The sequence below is a fragment of the Cucurbita maxima genome, unplaced genomic scaffold, assembly GCF_002738345.1.
Source record: "Cucurbita maxima cultivar Rimu unplaced genomic scaffold, Cmax_1.0 Cma_Scf00019, whole genome shotgun sequence".
Classification (NCBI taxonomy): domain Eukaryota; kingdom Viridiplantae; phylum Streptophyta; class Magnoliopsida; order Cucurbitales; family Cucurbitaceae; genus Cucurbita; species Cucurbita maxima.
Genome location: NW_019272035.1, coordinates 1,205,209 through 1,224,018, shown reverse-complemented (window position 1 = coordinate 1,224,018; position 18,810 = coordinate 1,205,209). Strand labels below are relative to the sequence as shown.

At 37.9% G+C, this 18,810-nt stretch overlaps 3 protein-coding genes across 17 annotated transcripts; 1 reads left to right on the top strand and 2 right to left on the bottom strand.

Moving 5' to 3' along the window:
* Positions 1 to 813: 813 nt before the first annotated feature.
* LOC111493564 (renalase) lies at positions 814 to 6,724 on the bottom strand. Of its 3 annotated transcripts, none has more exons than XM_023143308.1 (11): positions 6,259 to 6,724; positions 5,643 to 5,909; positions 5,291 to 5,417; positions 4,280 to 4,341; positions 3,954 to 4,181; positions 2,430 to 2,551; positions 2,130 to 2,268; positions 1,793 to 1,996; positions 1,501 to 1,634; positions 1,160 to 1,258; positions 814 to 1,013 (listed from the first exon to the last, which is right to left on the bottom strand). In XM_023143308.1, exons 1-8 carry the CDS (start codon positions 6,622 to 6,624, stop codon positions 1,835 to 1,837), a joined length of 1,473 nt encoding a protein of 490 aa, XP_022999076.1. In that variant the 5' UTR covers positions 6,625 to 6,724; the 3' UTR covers positions 814 to 1,013; positions 1,160 to 1,258; positions 1,501 to 1,634; positions 1,793 to 1,834. The 3 variants fall into 3 exon arrangements, with proteins under 3 accessions (XP_022999076.1, XP_022999077.1, XP_022999075.1); XM_023143309.1 differs by having other exon boundaries at positions 1,160 to 1,315; positions 1,501 to 1,625; positions 6,259 to 6,723; XM_023143307.1 differs by having other exon boundaries at positions 1,501 to 1,625; positions 6,259 to 6,723.
* A 1,059-nt stretch (positions 6,725 to 7,783) lies between these two features.
* Positions 7,784 to 12,620, bottom strand: LOC111493561 (proteoglycan 4-like). 12 transcript variants are annotated; one of them, XM_023143296.1, is made up of 9 exons: positions 12,490 to 12,620; positions 10,698 to 12,153; positions 10,344 to 10,667; positions 10,227 to 10,295; positions 9,999 to 10,087; positions 9,802 to 9,895; positions 9,659 to 9,730; positions 9,467 to 9,577; positions 7,784 to 8,408 (listed from the first exon to the last, which is right to left on the bottom strand). In XM_023143296.1, exons 2-9 carry the CDS (start codon positions 12,147 to 12,149, stop codon positions 8,100 to 8,102), a joined length of 2,520 nt encoding a protein of 839 aa, XP_022999064.1. In that variant the 5' UTR covers positions 12,150 to 12,153; positions 12,490 to 12,620; the 3' UTR covers positions 7,784 to 8,099. The 12 variants fall into 12 exon arrangements, with proteins under 12 accessions (XP_022999064.1, XP_022999066.1, XP_022999070.1 ...); XM_023143298.1 differs by having other exon boundaries at positions 10,227 to 10,667; positions 10,698 to 11,484; positions 11,629 to 12,153; positions 12,490 to 12,619; XM_023143302.1 differs by having other exon boundaries at positions 10,227 to 10,667; positions 10,698 to 11,201; positions 11,466 to 12,153; positions 12,490 to 12,618.
* Positions 12,621 to 15,507: 2,887 nt separating this feature from the next.
* Positions 15,508 to 17,606, top strand: LOC111493582 (uncharacterized protein At2g34160). 2 transcript variants are annotated; one of them, XM_023143333.1, is made up of 5 exons: positions 15,508 to 15,769; positions 16,696 to 16,744; positions 16,873 to 16,908; positions 17,002 to 17,066; positions 17,135 to 17,606. In XM_023143333.1, the coding sequence occupies exons 1-5, from the start codon at positions 15,629 to 15,631 to the stop codon at positions 17,306 to 17,308; spliced, it is 465 nt and encodes a 154-aa protein (XP_022999101.1). In that variant the 5' UTR covers positions 15,508 to 15,628; the 3' UTR covers positions 17,309 to 17,606. The 2 variants fall into 2 exon arrangements, with proteins under 2 accessions (XP_022999101.1, XP_022999100.1); XM_023143332.1 differs by having other exon boundaries at positions 16,846 to 16,908.
* Positions 17,607 to 18,810: the final 1,204 nt, after the last annotated feature.

The following is an 18,810-nucleotide window of genomic DNA, read 5'->3' as shown; positions in this document are numbered from 1 at the left end:
CTACACTGATTATCTCTCTTCTATGTTTGTTTAGCTTGGGATTCTGATTGGTTTATTGTGGAGAGATGAGCGTTAAAGCTTTCTAAGGTTAGCTTCAATGGCGGATTTCACGTATTGTGAAGCGTTCGTTCTCTGTAACGCCGTTTTGATATCTGGATGGCTCACGTGCGTCGCACGCGGTTACAATCCACGTGTATCGCATTCAATTACAAGCCACCGAAATTTTAGGATTTAAATTGCTTACCGAAGTCCTACACTTTTGGAGCATATTAAAATGATTTTTCTTCTCTTTTTGTAAATAAATGATTTTTTCATTTTTTTTTTTTTTGCTTTAACATCGAGACTGCCGTTAAAATACAGTAAAATTTTAATTTATTTTCAATATGTAAATTAGTAGCTCATTTTCGGTTATTATTATCATTTTATTAAATAGCTTTTTTTTTTATAATATATTTTTTTTAACATTAGATGCTCGTAAGTATTTAAATTAATAGAAAATGGAGGGAGCCTCCAAATTAAATATATATATATATATAAAATACTTCTTTTATATATTTTCAGCATTGACATATTTTTAACTTTTATTCCGTGTTGGAAAAGTGGTAAATTATTATTGAATTTATTAGAATATTTTACCTTTCTTAATAAAAAACATTTTGAAATAAAAATTCTTAAAATAAAAAACAACAAAACATTTTGAAATAAAAATTCTTAAAATAAAAAACAACAAAAAGATTTGAGGAAAAGGAATGTATAGTCATGCAAATTTACTTTGTGAAATTTCGATCCTAAAAATTAATAGACAATAGAAAATTTTATGAAAATAGAGATTGAAACAAGTAGCTCAGGCGACAATTCGTCCTCTATGGACATGGACATCTCTTCGGTCAGAAGACCACGATTCGTCCTATGGACATAGACATCTCTCTGACCAGAAGACCACGATTCGTCCCATGGACATATACATCTCTCCGGTCAGAAGACCACGATTCGTTCTATTGACATGGACATCTCTGAGGTCAAAAGATCGAGAAATTCTTGATAAAGTTAAAAAAATTGAAGCTTTTAGGTTTTGGGTTTGATGATTGAAATTCAAAATGTAAAGCAAAAATTGAGAGAAGGAAAGTTTGTATAGTGATTTAAGTATCAGATTCCATACCCCAAGAAGAGGGAGTGACATAGGGAGCCGTATAGCCAACATCTTCTCTGCTTATCCCCTAAAAATGACGCCATCTTCATGCCCTTCAAACTTCAATCTCTGCCATTCAACTCATGAATTAGCTCAAATTTCAATTTAGTTTGAAACTCGTCCCTCCTACATAAACATTTTACCGATCGAGTAAAGGAAGAAAATGACTAAAGTAGCTATTCACGAGAAACTCAAAACTAAACCAAAGTGTTTGAAAGTTTAAATACCAAAATAGAATGAGATCTAATCCTATATTTCCTATATTGTACTATATTCTCATATTCAAGGAGTTTTTTAAAAGAAAGGCGTACTAATGATTTGCTTGCAATGGATCTCAGGGAGGAGTCGTTGTTGAGTCGCCTCGGTTCTGCATCTTACTATTTCGAGTTTCTTCAAATATATCGACAGAGACAACAGATTCATCCTCGCTGTAGTTCTGCAAACACTAACAAAAGCAAAGTTGAGAGAGAATTTCAAGTACATCATATCATCATTCAAGGTCTTTTCGCAACGTTTATGTTTTCGAACGACTAACCGATCTAATAGTGAAGAAACAATAGCTTGTACTTGTTTGTACGACTTGCGAATCAAAGATATACGTACCAAAGTTACGGTCTACACTATGTCAGTCGAGCAAGGACAAATTCAAGTGGAGAGCTGAAATGCAAGTGTACTTTCTGCCTGCTTTTCAGTTCCCAAACCTGGAAATTGTCCAATATCATGTCCTCCAATGGGTTGAAACTCGTTATGTAAACCAACGGCGAATTCTTCGGAACGTTCGCTGCCACTTTGGAAGTAATCCGCAATCTACAATGACATCCCATTTTTGGTTAAATATAATGCATAGCAATCCACGGATTCGGATGTTGTTGGGAGCGTAATGATAGTCATGGAAAAACAATAAGCAATATCACAAATGAAGAAGACTCAAGAAGCTTACATGATTTCCAAGAGCTATGCCACTTAGGGCTGCTGATTCTATATTTGAACCTAGTAGCCAATCACCACAGATACCAGCTCTTCCTTGAGGATCAAAGATGCATGGAATACTAGGTGAATTAGTAGGAAGTGCTGCACCCCTGTATAGAGAACCTACATTAGCTATTAACCATTTTTTAAGCGATCACGATGGTTCACGTGTGACAACTTAAGCATAATCTCCAATCTCACGTGCTTAACTCGATAAAAGGAAGCAAAATGACGGTTTGGTTTACATGTGGATTATGTTTTTGCCAATTACCATAGCTGAACTCGGGTGTAAACGGGTTTTGGCAGCGACCCTTTCGACAATCCCAGGGCAGCTTCAACACCCTCAAGCATGTTTTTCTTTACTTTCTCAGCAGTAGAAGTTGGGATATTCTCCTAACAGAACATCATAGTTGATATCCATCAGTATTTTAACCAAAAAAAGAAGAAAAGAGTTGAGGTGAGTTGCTTCAAAAAAGGCTATGAACACACAAATATCGAATATCAACTCAAATTCCGATATGACCTTAAGTTCTTGTGAGTTATTCTAACCCTGTAAACTAAGACTCCTTATGAATGAAAGTGAACTACTCCGGCCGGAACCTTCTTTCACGGTAAACTCCTGACTGAACACCTATTGATTGAATTTGATTCTGCTTGAAAGACGAAAGCAAGACAAGAAAAAGTCAAGAAAGATTAATTCCCCTGAACCTCTATTCCCGTCAGTTCTTGTTCACCTCTCACAATTCCATTGCCTGAACCTGAACCTGCAAAGATCATTAAGAAATTTCTTCTATCCTATATGAATGCAAAACCTCATAATAGCTTTTTCCCTAACAGCAGCATAGGAAAGCTAAGAAATTCTATCCCCATATAACTGTAAAAGTACGTAAGAGGATAGATAATTAATAAGGAGTAGTTCTCTTTTACAGTTCAATCAGGGAGAGGAAAAGAGTGAAATCAGGGACAAGTTACTGAGTTCAGTCTCTTTCCGAACTAAACTAATTACCTAAAAAATAGGGATTTGATCCACAAAAATAGGGGGAGGATAGAATGAAATTGATTTCAGCAGCTTTTGTTAGGGAAAAATCGATTGCTGCAATAGAGAGCAGGAGACGAACAGACTGAATCTTGACTACCGGGGTGGGGTAAATAAGGGCTTCCTCGTAATCGAGACCATATGTTTGAGTCAAGCCTTTAGCTACTAGCTGTACCGACCTTTTCCTCCTTTCTCCCATAAAGCTTCCCTTCACCCAGTCCCATATCCAATTAGTAGAGATCGAGATGGGGAGACTCAAAATAAGACAAATGCGCATTTCCTCTCTGAATCGAGAGGTATCAGATCGAAGTAAAAGGAACTCTTTCTGTAATAGCTCAAACCCACCGCTAGCAAATATTATCCTTTTTGGATTTTCCCTTTCGGGCTTCCCCTCAAGGTTTTTAAAACGCATATGCTAGGGAGAGGTTTCCACACCCTTATAAGAAATGCTTTGTTCCCCTCTCCAACTGATGTGGGATCTCACAATCTACCCCCTTGGGAGCCTAGCGTCCCCGCTGGCACACCGCCCAGTGTCTGGCTCTGATACCATTTCTAACAACCCAAACCCACCGCTAGCAGATATTGTCCTCTTTGGGCTTTCCCTTTCGGACTTCTCCTCAAGGTTTTTAAAACACATCTGCTAGGGAAAGGTTTCCACACCCTTATAAGGAATGCAATTGAAAAGAAAAAAGAAGCATTTGATAAGAATGTAGGTAATGTGCAAGAGTTGGCAAGCCTTATAGCCAGGTGAAAGCCAACCTGTGGAACCTTGTTCTGTTTCCCATATGCAGCAGTACTCAGAAAGGTCCAACAATGGGGCCCGTCTTTCTCAAAGTTCATAAACTTTTTGTTATTGTTTGCCATCCATGAGATGGAATCAACCCCTTTTACAAAAGCTCCTTCAAATGGTGTAACTGCAGCATCTATGAAAGGAAGAGGGTCCTCAAATGCTGCAAGGAGGGCCCATATAGAACTCAATTCTAGCCTCTACAAACACAGAATAGAAAGGACTAATTAAGAAGTCTGTAAGTACTTATTGTTCATCAATAAACTAAATAAGCTGGAAAGATTATCAAAACTTGCACCTTCATTTGTCTAGCAATCAGAGGCAAGCCAGATGTTGCAAGCAGCCTATTAGCACATTTGCCTGCCAGCATTACCAAACTTTTCAAAAGCTAATCATTCTTAAAGACAAAGTTCTTATAATCAATTATAAAGAAACAGAAAAAATAAGATGTTGATCAAGATTGCAGCTCGACCATAATACTATATCATGTAAATGACACTTAAATGTCACAGCCCAAGCCCACCGCTAGCAGATACTGTCCTCTTTGGACTTCCACTCAAAGTTTTTAAAATGCGTCGACTAAGGAAGGTTTCCACACCCTTATAAAGAATGCTTCGTTCTCCTCCCCAACTGATGTGAATCTTACAATCCACCCCCTTCAGGCCCGGTGTCCTTGTTGGCACTCGTTCCCTTCTCTAATCGATGTGAGACCCCCCCAATCCACCCCCCGTTGGATCCCAGTGTCCTTGCAAACCAGGTGGTGTGCTAGCAAGGACGTTGAGCCTCGAAGGGGGGTGGACACGAGGTGGTGTGCCAGCAAGGACGTTGAGCCTCGAAGGGGGGTGGACACGAGGTGGTGTGCCAGCAAGGACGTTGAGCCTCGAAGGGGGGTGGACACGAGGTGGTGTGCCAGCAAGGACGCTGGGATCCAAAGGGGGGTGGATTATGGGATCTCATATCACCGAAGAGGGGTGGATTATGGGATCTCATATCACCGAAGAGGGGTGGATTGTGAGATTCACATCGGTTGGGGAGGAGAACGAAGCATTCTTTATAAGCGTGTGGAAACCTCTTCCAAGCAGATACATTTTAAAAACCTTAAGAGGAAGTCCAAAAGGGAAAGCTCAAAAAGGACAATATCTACTAGCAGTGGACTTGAGCTATGACATAAACGTCTTGCTTCATAAATTTTGTGTTTTTTGTTTTGGTAGCGAACGCTAACATTTAATCAAGCCACCTAGCAACCATCAAAAACCAAAAAGAATTGGAGTGTTCATGCTCTACAGGAAAGAAAGAGGCATCTACTTACCATTGTGTGCAATAACAACAGCATCAAAATGCCCGCAAGGTTTTCCATTCTCACTTAAGTGCCACATTCCATTAAATGGCTCCAGCTTACTTATCCAGCAGGGCCGCATCACATTAATCATAGAAGTCTAGCAACAAAGCCAAATAGTAGAAGAAGTAGAAAAGTTAGAGGAAAAACAAAGGGGAAAAATGCTAAACTTAAGAAGTGTGGATACCAAACAACAGCAAACCATTCAACTATAATCAAACCATGGAATCTAAAGAGTTATGTGCATAAATCTTTGCTGTTTCCATATTATCCATTCTTTGGTCTATCCTAAAAATTAAACCAAAGAGAATCAAAATTCAATCACCTGAGACAGCAACGAGTCAGCAAGCGGCCGCATCCCGTTCGTACCAATATACCTTAGACAAGAAGACATTGGAACAAACCGACCACCGAGTTCAAGCTCTCCAACAGCACCCTTCCACTCTTTAACTAGACCTGCACCCAACCAACCATCCACCAGCTGAGCAAACTGGCTATCAGTCACTGTAAAGAACTGAGCCGCATGATCAAAGATTAGGGGCTCAGGACCAAGACTTCTGGTCCCCATTCTTCCTCCCAACCCATGAACACCCTGCGACAAACACGAAAAATTGAAATGAGCCCTCCTAGATTACCAATGTTTGTCAATCTTCAACTAACATGAGAGGGGGTTCAAAAGATGCATCCAAGTCCATTCACTAGAACGCCTATCAATAAGTTTTCAATTGCAATATCCAACTTCTGAGATACCTACTTCTATCTCTCTCTGAGTTTGTTTAACTTAATGAACAAGAGATTTCTCATTATGAATACAATATAATGGTTAAATGTAGACTACAAGAACTAATTCAATCAATCATGCTTGCCAACATGAAACAGATGCAGCCATGTACAGAATCTGTCAAAACTAGAGAAAATTTCAGACATGAAAGAATTCCAACCGTGTCAAAAACGGTGGATCGAACGCCCCTTTTCTCCAAACTCAGAGCGCACATTATTCCGGCCATGCCGCCGCCGATAATAGCAATAAGGGGGTCATCGGAGAGAGCAGAAGTGAAGGTCACTTGCTCCTGACTGAAAGTCTTCTTCAGAATCGACCTTCTTGAGGTACCGTATGAAGATTTTCGACGGAATTTGGAGGTGGGTTTACGGCCATCCATGGCGGGTTTTCTGGATTTGGATTGGGAATCACATGTTACAATCAGAGTGAAATTTCTGCAGGGCTTCGCGAAGAAAATCGAAGGTTTAGGGATTTTGAAGGGTTGAAGAATGAGGGACGAGGAAATGGAATGAGTGAAGGGAGACATGATCTTTGGAGGGGAACGAGTGGATGAGAGGAGGAGACGGCTTCAATAATCCCCATTTCCACACCGCTGCGCGCCATTTAGTCACCATTGGTTCCTTCAAACTTCAAAATGATTATTCAATTACTAATTTAATCTCTAATCATAACATTTTAACACAAATTTTATAGAACCCATTTCATATAAAATTATGATCAGGGTTTTAAAATTTTTAAATCTTCATATGCATGCCCAGATTTCTACTAATAAGCTGTATGTTCGTGGATTTGATATCGACATAAGAGATGAATCGACATTTCTATTATATCATAAAAATATAAATGAAATATAAAAAGAAGCAAATTTTTGTATTCGTATGATAGTTCAAGCTATTATAGATTATGCAATGAGTTGTTTCAAGATTTTTCAAAATCTTTGTAGTGAGATCAATATGTGTGCAAAATCTTTGTACTGATCTAACTATGATCATAGATGAATACATTGAAATAGCTAAAAACATGTGTCGAGTAAAGGTGAGGGAAGCATGAATTTCTGTGACGTTTTGTGAGATCCCACCTCGGTCGGGGAGGAGAACGAGACATTCGTTACAAGGGTGTGAAAATCTCTCGTAACAGACTCGTTTTAAAAACCTTGAGGGAACTTTGAAAAAGAAAAGTCTAAAAAAGACAATATTTGCTAGCCATGGCTTAAGTTGTCACACCAGACAATGTTACCTAAGCAAAGTCATATTATAAAACAGAGAACTGTCTTACGGCCCACTTCAAATCTGACCTCTCTCAATCATTTATGCGTCGGAGAGATGGTATCCTAGTTCATGTAAAAGCCATTTATAAATCACATGCTTAAACAAGGTGAAATCACGGAACATTACTGGAATACTACTACGGGTGGAGAAGCGTTTTGCAGGGTAGAGATTCATAGCCTTCCCATACTGAAACAGGTAAAATGCTAGAACGCATCGACTCCAACCACAATAACACTATGTGACTACCTAATCCTCATCAACAGCCTTCCCACACGAACGAGGCTAACCTAGATAGGAAAGGAAATCGAGCCAACCTCACATGTCATTGAACTCGAAACAAAAATAATACAACATTTTAAGCAGATAACCATCAAAACTTCAACCAAAATGGCTCAAAGTTAGAGAATGAAAATTGTATAATTTGAAACTTTGTCAATGATCATCTCAAGAACATCAAAATACAGATCAATTCCAATGAAAAGTAGAAAACAAACCCAAAAAAGCCATAGAAAATCATTCTCTAACTGCACTGTCTCATGTAATACACAATTATCTCTCTCATATGTCGTAAAATCATTAAGCTTTCAGAAAAAATGGGAAAAAACATATACATTTCAGCTCAGCTCAGCTCACTCAGTCAAGTGATTAGATGTAAGAAAACAAGCTATTTTCTTTGCTCCTCAACCCATCATTTTTTCTTTCCCTTAGCTCACATTAGGGAAAATGTAGACGTTCACGACTGAATCGGGATATCTACATTAGTTTCGTGTGGATCGGTCGTGGCAGAGCTCATTTTACTTGTCTCATTGTCATGCTTCGCATGATTTCTATGTTTAAAAGATTCACTGTGCTGGCATTGCCCATTGGCTTGTGCTTTACTTTTGCGGGCTATACTGTTAGCTGATTCCGATCTGTGAATACCGAAGCCATGGCGATGTGCTCGTGCGCATACTTTTCCTTTCTCCTCTAGGTTTAAGTTGGTCACGTCACTGCAGCTTTTCCTTCGAGTTAGATTTGGAGACTTTGGTCGAGTTAATGGTTGCTGCCATAAGATTCTAGTTAAAATTTTACCATGGAGTAAAGAAGCATGAGGCCATCATAGAGTAAAGAAGCATGAGGTCTTTTCGGGAAACCAAAAGCAAAGTCAGGAGAGCTTAGGCTCAAAGTGAACAATATCATACCATTGTGGAGAGTCGTGGTTCTTCACATGGTATCAGAGTCATGCCCTTAACTTAGCTACGTCAATAGAATTCTCAAGTGTCGAATAAAAAAGTTGTGAGCCTTGAAGGTGTAGTCAAAAGTGACTCAAGTGTCGAACAAAGAGTGTACTTTGTTCAAGGGCTCCAAAGAAGGAGTCGAGCCTCGATTAAGGGGAGGCTGTTCAAGGGCTCCATAGACCTCAATGGAGGCTCTATGATGTACCTTCTTCGAAGGGAGGATTGTTGGGAGAGGAGTTCTACAGGCTAATTAAGGGGAAAATCATGGGTTTATGAGTAGGAATACTATCTCCATTAGTATGAGACCTTTCGAAGAAACCAAAAGCAAAGCCACGAGAGCTTATGCTCAAATTGGACAATATCATACCATTGTGGAGAGTCGTGATTCCTAATATGGTATCAAAGTCATGCTCTTAACTTAGCTACGTCAATAGAATCCCCAAGTGTCGAACAAAGAAGTTATGAGCCTCGAAGGTGTAGTCAAAGGCAACTCAAGTATCAAACAAAGGGTGTACTTTGTTCCAGGGCTCCAGAGAAGGAGTCGAGCTTCGATTAAGGGGAGACTGTTCGAGGGCTCCACAGACCTCAAAGGGAGAATTGTCAGAAGATGAGTCTCACCTTGGCTAATTAAGGGGAAGATCATGGGTTTATAAGTATGAGTACTATCTCCATTAATATGAGACTTTTCGGAAAAACCAAAAGCAAAACCACGAGAGCTTATGCTCAAAGTGGATAATATCATACTATTGTGAAGGTTCGTGATTCCTAACATAACATGCTTCTTGAAGTGCCCTTCCCGTAAGGGCATCCTGGTTTACCGTTTAGCGACTTATACAGCCTAAGACAGGAATGATCATTTCAGTATATAGTTTTGATTGCTGACCTTTTTGAGTTCAACCTTAGGTGGTGGTCCTTCATAATAGAAGTTGGGCACTGGTTTTGCCTTAATCACTAATCCCTTCCTAAGCTGCTTGATTGCTGCTTCTTGCTCTTCCTGAAACCATTTTAAAGCAGTAAATCAAAGACGAAACCAAGATGATCGTTCGATGATTACGCGAATGCCATCCGAAAGGACCTTAATTCGGGCTTCGTATTGGATTCTCTCTGCCTCCATGGCTTTTTGTTTCTCCTCCAACTTATTATAGTACTGCACAAAAAATATAATTTCATAAGCAAACAGATAATCGCGATGTCTTAGTTCATACAACAAGTCGGTACCTCCTTCCTTTTATCAGCACGTTTAGCCGATCTAAACGTGGGAGCCGTTCCGATAGTTACTTTAGATTTGAGTTGTTGAACGGATGCAATGGTGCTATGAACGGGCTAAGGATAACAAAATTTGATCATATGAATAAACTAAGCATTATACAAAATAAAGAGTTGATTCTATATGGTAGTTGTCGAAAAGAGGATACGAGGAGGCGATGGACCAATGATCTTCTTCTTCGTGATATTTCTTAAGATCGTTATGTGAAGATCTACGCGACGATTGAGGCGAGTTCGGCTGTAGACAAGTGAAACATCAGAATTATGTGGATATAAACTAGTCCTATGCTACTTTTCCAACAGCATATATACTTCGTCTAGTAGTTTACGTATGATCAAAACGTAGCTCCATCGACACTCGTACAAGTTGAACTTACCAGTGAATCCTTTTTTGGGCTGTGGGGAGATTGCAATTTGATAGTGTTTAGGGAAGCATGAACAATGGTTGTTGGAGGAGCCAGAAAAACGGTTTTTGGAGGAGCCTGAACAACGGTCGTTGGAGGAGCCTGAACAACGGTTTTTGGAGGAGCCTGAACAACGGTTTTCAGTGGAGGCTCAACAACGGTTTTTGGAGGAGCCTCAACAATGGTTTTCAGAGGAGCTTGAACAACGGTTTTTGAAAGAGCCTGAACAACGGTTTTCGAAGGAGCCTGAACAACGGTTTTTGGAGGAGCCTCAACAATGGTTTTTAGAGGAGCTTGAACAACGGTTTTGAAAGGAGCTTGAACAACGGTTTTTGGAGGAGCCTCAAGAATGGTTTTCAGAGGAGCCTGTACAAAGGTTTTTGAAGGAGCCTGAACAACGGTTTTCGGAGGAGGCTCAACAACGGGCGTGGTTTTCAGAGGAGCCTCAAGAATGGTTTTCAGAGGAGCCTGTACAACAGTTTTTGAAGGAGCCTGAACAATGGTTTTCGGAGGAGGCTCAACAATGGTTTTCAGAGGAGCATGAACAACGGTTTTTGAAGGAGCCTGAACAACAATTTTTGGAGGAGGCTCAACAACGGTTTTTGGAGGAGCCTCAACAATGGTTTTCAGAGGAGCATGAACAACAGTTTTTGAAGGAGCTTGAACAACAATTTTTGGAGGAGGCTCAACAACGGTTTTTGGAGGAGGCTCAACAATGGTTTTCAGAGGAGCCTGAACAACGGTTTTTGAAGGAGCCTGAACAACGGTTTTTGGAGGAGGCTCAACAACGGTTTTTGGAGGAGGCTCAACAACGATTTTTGGAGGAGGCTCAACAACAGTTTTTGGAGGAGGCTCAACAACAGTTTTTGGAGGAGGCTCAACAATGGTTTTTGGAGGAGCCTGAACAACAGTTTTCGGAGGAGGCTCAACAACGGTTTTTGGAGGAGGCTCAACAACAGTTGTCGGAGGAGGCTCAACAACGGTCGTCGGAGGAGGTTCAACAACGGTTGTCGGAGGAGGCTCAACAACGGTCGTCGGAGGAGGTTCAACAACGGTCGTCGGAGGAGGCTCAACAACGGTTGTCGGAAGAGGCTCAACAACGGTTGTCGGAAGAGGCTCAACAACGGTTGTCGGAGAAGCCTCAACATCGGTTTTCGGGGGAGCCTCAACAACGGTTTTCGAGGAAGCCTCAACATCGGTTTTCGGGGAAGCCTCAACAACGGTTTTTGGACCAGCCTCAACAACGGTTGTCGGCGCAGCCTCAACAACGGTTTTCAGGGGAGCCTCAACAACGGTTTTCGGGGGAGCCTCAACAACGGTTGTTGGGGGAGCCTCAACAACGGGTGTCGGGGGAGCCTCAACAACGGGTTTCGAGGAAGCCTCAACAAAAGTTGTCGTAGAAGCCCCAACAACAGTTGTCGTAGAAGCCCCAACAACAGTTGTCGAAGAAGCCTCAACGGTTTTTGGAGAAGGCTTGGTCTCAATGGTTGGTGAGCTCATTGCTGCTTTTTCCCTAGCCTGCACGGTTGGTTGCTGAGCCTTGTGGTTTAATCGCACAATTCTTGGACTAACAGCTATAGCCCTGGGCGAGATAGACTTATTAAAGTCACTAATTTTCTGTGCAACAGTCCTCTCCGCCTTCTTCTCCACGGACACGAGCACGGGCGCAGGTGCAAACACAGAGCTAGACACACTGGCATCAAGGTTAGAGCTTCTGATTCCTACACCATTGTTCTCCTTTTCTTGATAACTTTCGACAACCGAATTCTCCTCGCTTCCGAGTTCCTCCGAATCAATAACTTTGGGGGAAACAAGGACTTTGTCATGAGAAACACCATTTAAAACCACAACAGAACCATTTGGCTTCTCCATTACACCATCAATTTCCCTACCCATGACCCTGCACCAAACACACCAACAACATCACAATCAAATCCTTAAAAACAAACAAAAAAAACATCCTAAGTTATCTAATCCATTGTTTGCAAGGAAAACGTGAAGAACAAACGCAAGAACACTTCAAAAGTTTGAATTGACCCACCAAATGAAAAGGGTCCATAAAGAACACAAACAAGAATCCCCACAAACACATGCAGAGATTCAAACCCATTTTCGCAAGAATCAAAACAACGAACATAAACAGAGATTTGAGAAACTCAAAACTGTGCATCAAGAACAGGGGAAGCCATTTTTCAGCCATTAGAGAGCTCAAAACACAGAAAGAAGAAGAACCCACCTTGAAAAACCAGCTCCCCTGCCGATCTGACAAGATTTCCCTGGCTCCCCGACCTGCTCCTCCCTCCCCTTCCCCTTCTAAAACGAAACAAATGAGAGAAAAAAAATTGAAAATGGGGTTTGTTTGTTTGGTTGTTTGTTTTCCTTCCCTTATTTAGTTTTCCTTTTTAGAAATCAATGTTAGCGGTTTTCCTTTTTGTTAGCGTAATGATCGGAAAAGAAAGCAAAATTCCAACAACAGAAAATGAAGGCTTTTTATCGCTGTTTTGTTTTGCTGTTTGATTGGACGGTCTATTGCTAATTGCTTGCTTATTTATAGATTATAAACCAAATATCACCCTTTATTTATTTATTTTTAGGATAAATTCGAAAAATTAGTGGAGCCAAAAACACACAAAAAGACAAAAAAAAAAAAAAAAAAAATCTTCCGAGACCACATTAAACGATGTCGAATTTTGCCACGTCATCGTGTTTGAGAGAAGATTGAAGATCCTCAACTCGCTTTTAAACACCTTATCATTTTGGTTTTAGATAATTTATTAAATTAAGTCCCATTAATTTTTTTAATATATATTTAGTTAAGATGGCTGGTGGACTAAACTCTAGGCTAATTTAGGGAATGACTATGGGTCTATAATTAAATAATACTATCTTCATTGACACGAGGTCTTTTAAGGAAATTCAGAGCAAAATCATGAGAGCTAATGCTCAAAGTAAATAATATCATATCATTGTAGAGAGTTGTGTTCGTCTAACATGGCATCAGACGTATGCCCTAAACTTAGTCATGCCAATATAATCTTCAAATGTCGAACAAAAGACTCTAAAAGAAAAAGAAGTCGACGACTCCTCGAAAGCATAGTAAAAAATGACTAAATTTTCAAAAGAAAAGGAGTCGAGTCGACGACTCCACAAAAGCATAGTAAAAAATGACTAAGACTCCAAAAGAAAAGGAGTCGAGGCTCAATAAGGGAAGACGTACTTTGTTTGAGGGAAAGTGTTGGTGGATAAAAGTCCCACATCGGCTATCTAAAAGCAAAGCTGTGAGAGCTTATACTTAAAGTCTTTATTAATCATCATATACTTAGAATTGTTCTCATTTGGATATGGTTCAGGTTCATTCATGTACCTTTCATTTGCTCGGATAATCACATTTCTAACTTTTATTATCAAAATAGAATATTTGGACTCTTATGAGAAGAATATACGTTTTCGCCATCTCAGGTTTTCTAGCCCCATCAAGTCCTCCTCTCTCAGGTCTAGCCCTTTTACTCCACTTGAACGAGCCAAGAAAGCCTTCAATTTAGAGTAAACAAGAAAATCACAACAGATAAATAATCTTTCGTCTTTTACTATCGAAAAATAGAAAATAATTATAAGTAATTTTCTCTGATATCCAACCCATTATTAGTATTGATCAATCATTCTTTTACTCAAAGTTAATTTCTAATTATCGCCCACCAAATTACAACCCTTAATTAACACACAAACATAAGCATCTTTTGAAAAGTCTCTTTTGCAATGAAATAATAATGGACCCAATTGGTGGGTGCGATGGTTTTGTTTGGGATCAACGGATTAGGGTTTAGATCGAATGTGGTATCAATTTATTTATGTATCTCTTTGACTCAAGTGTCACAAAAGATAATGGTTCGATTCGACATAAAATTTCAATTTATATCTATAAGATCAAATAGAATCAAGATATTTTCACATATTAAAAGATACATTATTATATATTAAAATTCATTTAATGTTTTTTTAAAAAGCGAAAGAACCCCACAACATAATATATTTGGAATGATCTTGATGTGATTAAACAATATAAATCATTTTCTAAAGAAAATTTGATGCATAATCAAAATATTCCCTTTTCATTATTTCTCGTGTAGCTTTTGTCGGTCGTGATGGTTTGCCTCATAGTGTACTAAGAAAATTTTATAAATTTTAGTTTGTGAGACTAAAAAAGTCTCGTTCTATTTAAAAAAAAATGTTTTTCAAAATAAAAAGGGTAGATTCGTAATATTACTTTTTTAGTTCCACTCAACTCGGATTCATGGTATTCAATGATTTTGGAAAGATAAATGGCACTGTATAACATCAGAAAATGTGTTGAAAGATGGTCAACTTTTGAGGGAGGGAAAGCATTTCAATAAGATCTCTACTTCCCTTGTTGCGACCTCAGTACTAAAATAAAAGCACAAAGAAATTGTTCGGTAAGTTGCCGGGTGTAGCACACTACATGTTAGTCACAGATAAATCGAGATAGAAGTTGGTGAGCATACAATACCACATAATTGAACCGCACATGAATGAACCAGTACTATATTTAAATAAAAATGGTCCAAAATGTTTAAAGGATCGATAATTAGTGATTTAAACCCAGGGAAAAATACTTTAAAGCATTTTTATTGAAAAATGAAATTTTAAATTAAATATTATATTAATAAAAATATTCATAAACTCCCCATTTTATCTAAAAAAATAATTTAGTTTTTTTAGAAGATTCATCTTAAAACTTTAAAAAAAAAATCTAAAAATAATATTGGTTTAAAATATACTTTCAATTTTGAGTATTTAAAAAATACTTTTCAACTTTACAAAATTTCATTAATACCGTTCAATTTTTTAAAAAATATTAAAATATTACGTTGAAAAATGTTAATTAAATTTTTAAAAAATAGCATAAATATCTTTATTTTTGTTTTTCAACTTTTTAATGTTAAATATTATTAATTTATATTTGAAATAAAATATTAAGTAGAGAGAGAGAGAGAGAAAGGGTAATTTGGGTAATGGAAAAATAGGCGAAAGAACTTGAGAATCTGTGAAAAATAACTGCCTTTACAAATACTGTGGCTTTTGACCATCTCTTATTCCGGAGATAACGGTTTAAACAAAACTAACATCCATATTCACCGTCCAATAAAACACCGCCACGTGTCACTTTCCCGCTCTCTCCCCCCTATAAAATCATTCCTCTTAACAACTTGCAGCTAGTTTCCCGAAGGCTGAGCCCCTCTTCAATTTTCCCGCTCCTTCGAATTTTCCCGAGAAAATTCCTTGAAAAGAAAATCTTCTCTGTTTCTTTGATCTGTGAGAGAGCGATTGAGTTTGAAGTGTGAAGAACAACAGAAGCAATGGCGACGATGGCAGTTTCGGGAGCTACAGCCGCAGCCACCCCCACACCCGTGGCCGCCGCCACTGAAACACAGAAGAAGAACAGAATCCAGGTTTCCAACACCAAGAAACCCCTCTTCTTCTACGTTAATCTTGCTAAGGTATATATATACTAATCCTTCTTCTTTGGTTTGATTTTAATCACTGAGAATTTCGATTTTGTTCCGTTCTTGTCTTGTTCTCAAGAAATGGAATCGAAAATATATAATGTAATAATGATCCATCAATCTGTGTTCTTATTTTTGTGATCTGACTGTTGAAGATTGTTGGGAGGAAGTCTGGCTAATTTAGGGAATGATGGTGGATTTAGTTTATAAGTAAAGAATACGTTTTCATTGGTATGGGACCTTTTGGGTAAACCAAAAGTCACGAGAACTCATGTTCAAAGTGGACAATATCATACTACTGTAGAAATTCGTGATTTCTAACATCGATAAGAGTCATGTCAAAGTGGACAATATCATACCATTGTGGAGAGTCAACATGGTATAAGTGCCATGTCAAAGTGAACAATATCATACCATTGTGGAAAACTGTGATTTCTAACAGAGTATAAGAGTCATGTCAAAATAGATAATATCATAACCTTGTGGAGAGTTATGATTTTTAACATAGTATTAGAGTCATGCCCTTAACTTAGTTATGTTAATAAAATTCTCAAGCGTTGTATAATGAAGTTGTGAGCCTCGAAAATTTAGTCAAAAGTGACTCAAGCGTCGAACAAAGGGTGTACTTTGTTCGAGAACTCCAGAAAAGGAGTTGAGCCTTGATTAATAGGAGGTTGTTCAAGGGCTCAATAGGCCTCGAGGGAGGCTCTGTAGTGTACTTTGTTTGAGGTGAGGATTGTTGAGAGGGCTTAGGTTTCATACGAGGCCTTTTGGATAAACAAAAAACAAAGTCATGAGAATTTATGTTCAAAGCAGATCATATCATACTATTGTGGAGAGCCATGATTTCAGTTTCTACGTTGTTTGGTTGTTTCGGTGACAACGAGTTATTTACATAATTGTTCTAATTCTTGATTCAGAGGTACATTCAACAACACAATGAGGTGGAGCTTTCTGCCTTGGGAATGGGTACTATTTTAATTTTCCTCTTATCAATATACATTGTTCTTGACGAATCATATCTGATGAACTTTTGGTTTTCTTGCATCGGATCCTTCGAATCATTGCAGCAATCACTACTGTTGTCACAATTGCAGAGATTCTAAAGAACAATGGATTGGCTACAGAGAAGAGTAATTCTATTTCTTCATCTTTAACACTAATTTCTGTTGATAATATAAAATGGAGATGATTATTGATATTCGTATGGTTTTTCTATGAAATAGAAGTTTTGACTTCCACCGTCGGCATGAAAGATGAAAACAAAGGCCGTTTGGTTCAGAAAGCCAAGGTTGGTTCATTTGTGAATTCTTATCAAATTTTCTTGTTTTGACATCAAATTGTTCTGTTTCGTGATAGATTGAGATAGTTCTGGGGAAGTCTGAGAAATTTGATTCTCTGATGACTGCGGCTACGGTAGTACCAGAGGCGGCGGTGGCGACAACGGCGGTGGTGGCGGCGACAGCGACGGTGACGGCAGCTCCTGCTGCTGCTGAAGAGAAAAAAGAAGAGGAAAGCAAGGAGGAGCAGTAGGGGGAGGAGGAGAGGTGAATTTGAATGTTACATTGTTGTAGTTTAAGAATCACATTGCAATGTTATAGGATAGGTTGTTTTTTTTTTTTTTTTTGAACGGTCACGTTTATGAATGACATGTTAGTGTCGTAATCCATTGTGTGATGAAGTGGATTGTGCTCTCGATCAAGTCGTCTGCTCTTCTCATAGTATGGTTGTGACCATGTCATTACCCAAAAAAAATTGCAGTTTTTTCTTGTCTATTGTGTTGAGAGGTTGCATTTGGTTGGTACTTCTCTATTGAATCTAATGAAGTAAATCTCTCATACTTCTTTTGAAAAGTTTCCTATTCATTTTTTCAATGAATTTAATTTCTAAATTAATCATGGAAATGTATTGATTCTTTGTGTAATTAAGAAAAGAATTTCTCGTTCATGTATCTCTTATCCATTCTTTCCCGTCTTTTTGTTTTTGTACCATAAAAATTTGAAATAGAAAATCTATATCCAAGAAAGGTAACCATTGGAATAATAGTATCCATTGTTATTTGATTTGATACATTGTGGTCATTAACATTGTTGAATTAGTACGAAAAGAGAGGACTTCGAACCCTCGGTAAACAAAAGCCTACATAGCAGTTCCAATGTTACGCCTTCAACCACTCGGCCATCTTCTCAATGTCTTGGTTATTCACGTGAAATGGGTATATAACTTAAGGAAATCAAATAATTTTTTTTGTATATAAAGTTGGGATGATTTAAATAAGAGAGGTTTTTTTATTTTAAATAAGAGAGGATTAAATACTTTTTTTATTCTTTATTTTTATAGGATTAAACATTGTATTTTTAAAATAATAATATTATATTAGTAAAATTATATATCACTTGTTTTAAAAAAAATCATGATTTATTCAAATATGAAAATTTGAAATTATAATCTTAAGAAAATAAAAATACTTTTTGCATCTATATCCATTTCAATTGTATAACAATTTAGAATTTAATGAAAACTATTATTAAAATTTAATAAATTTTCTTATAATATAAATGGATGAACGGATTATAAACTAAAACTAGATAATTAAAACAAGAGAAAAAGATTTCTTACATATAGTAAATTCAACAATTGAATTTTAATTTAAAAACAATAATTAAAACTTTATCATAAAACATTGTATACAAATAAATTGGAAAATTATAAATCAACTCCTATTATTTTTTATTTATTTATTATTACTATTATTTTTTTGTTGAGAACATGAAAAAAGAGAGAAAATACGGAGAGTTAGTGAATTCTACATCAAATATAGACTGAATTGTCTTGTGACTAAGACTCAATTTTTCGTGGGGTCAGATTCTGATCGGTACGAGTTTAGGGAATGGCTCATTGGCCTCTGATTTCCATGCAAAGGACACGATGTGCATAAATACCCTCTTTAACTTCTATTCTGATGGATTGAATGTCTTTCCTAAGAAATCAGAGGAAGATTCGACGATTTTTTCCAGGAAACTCCAACGAAAAAT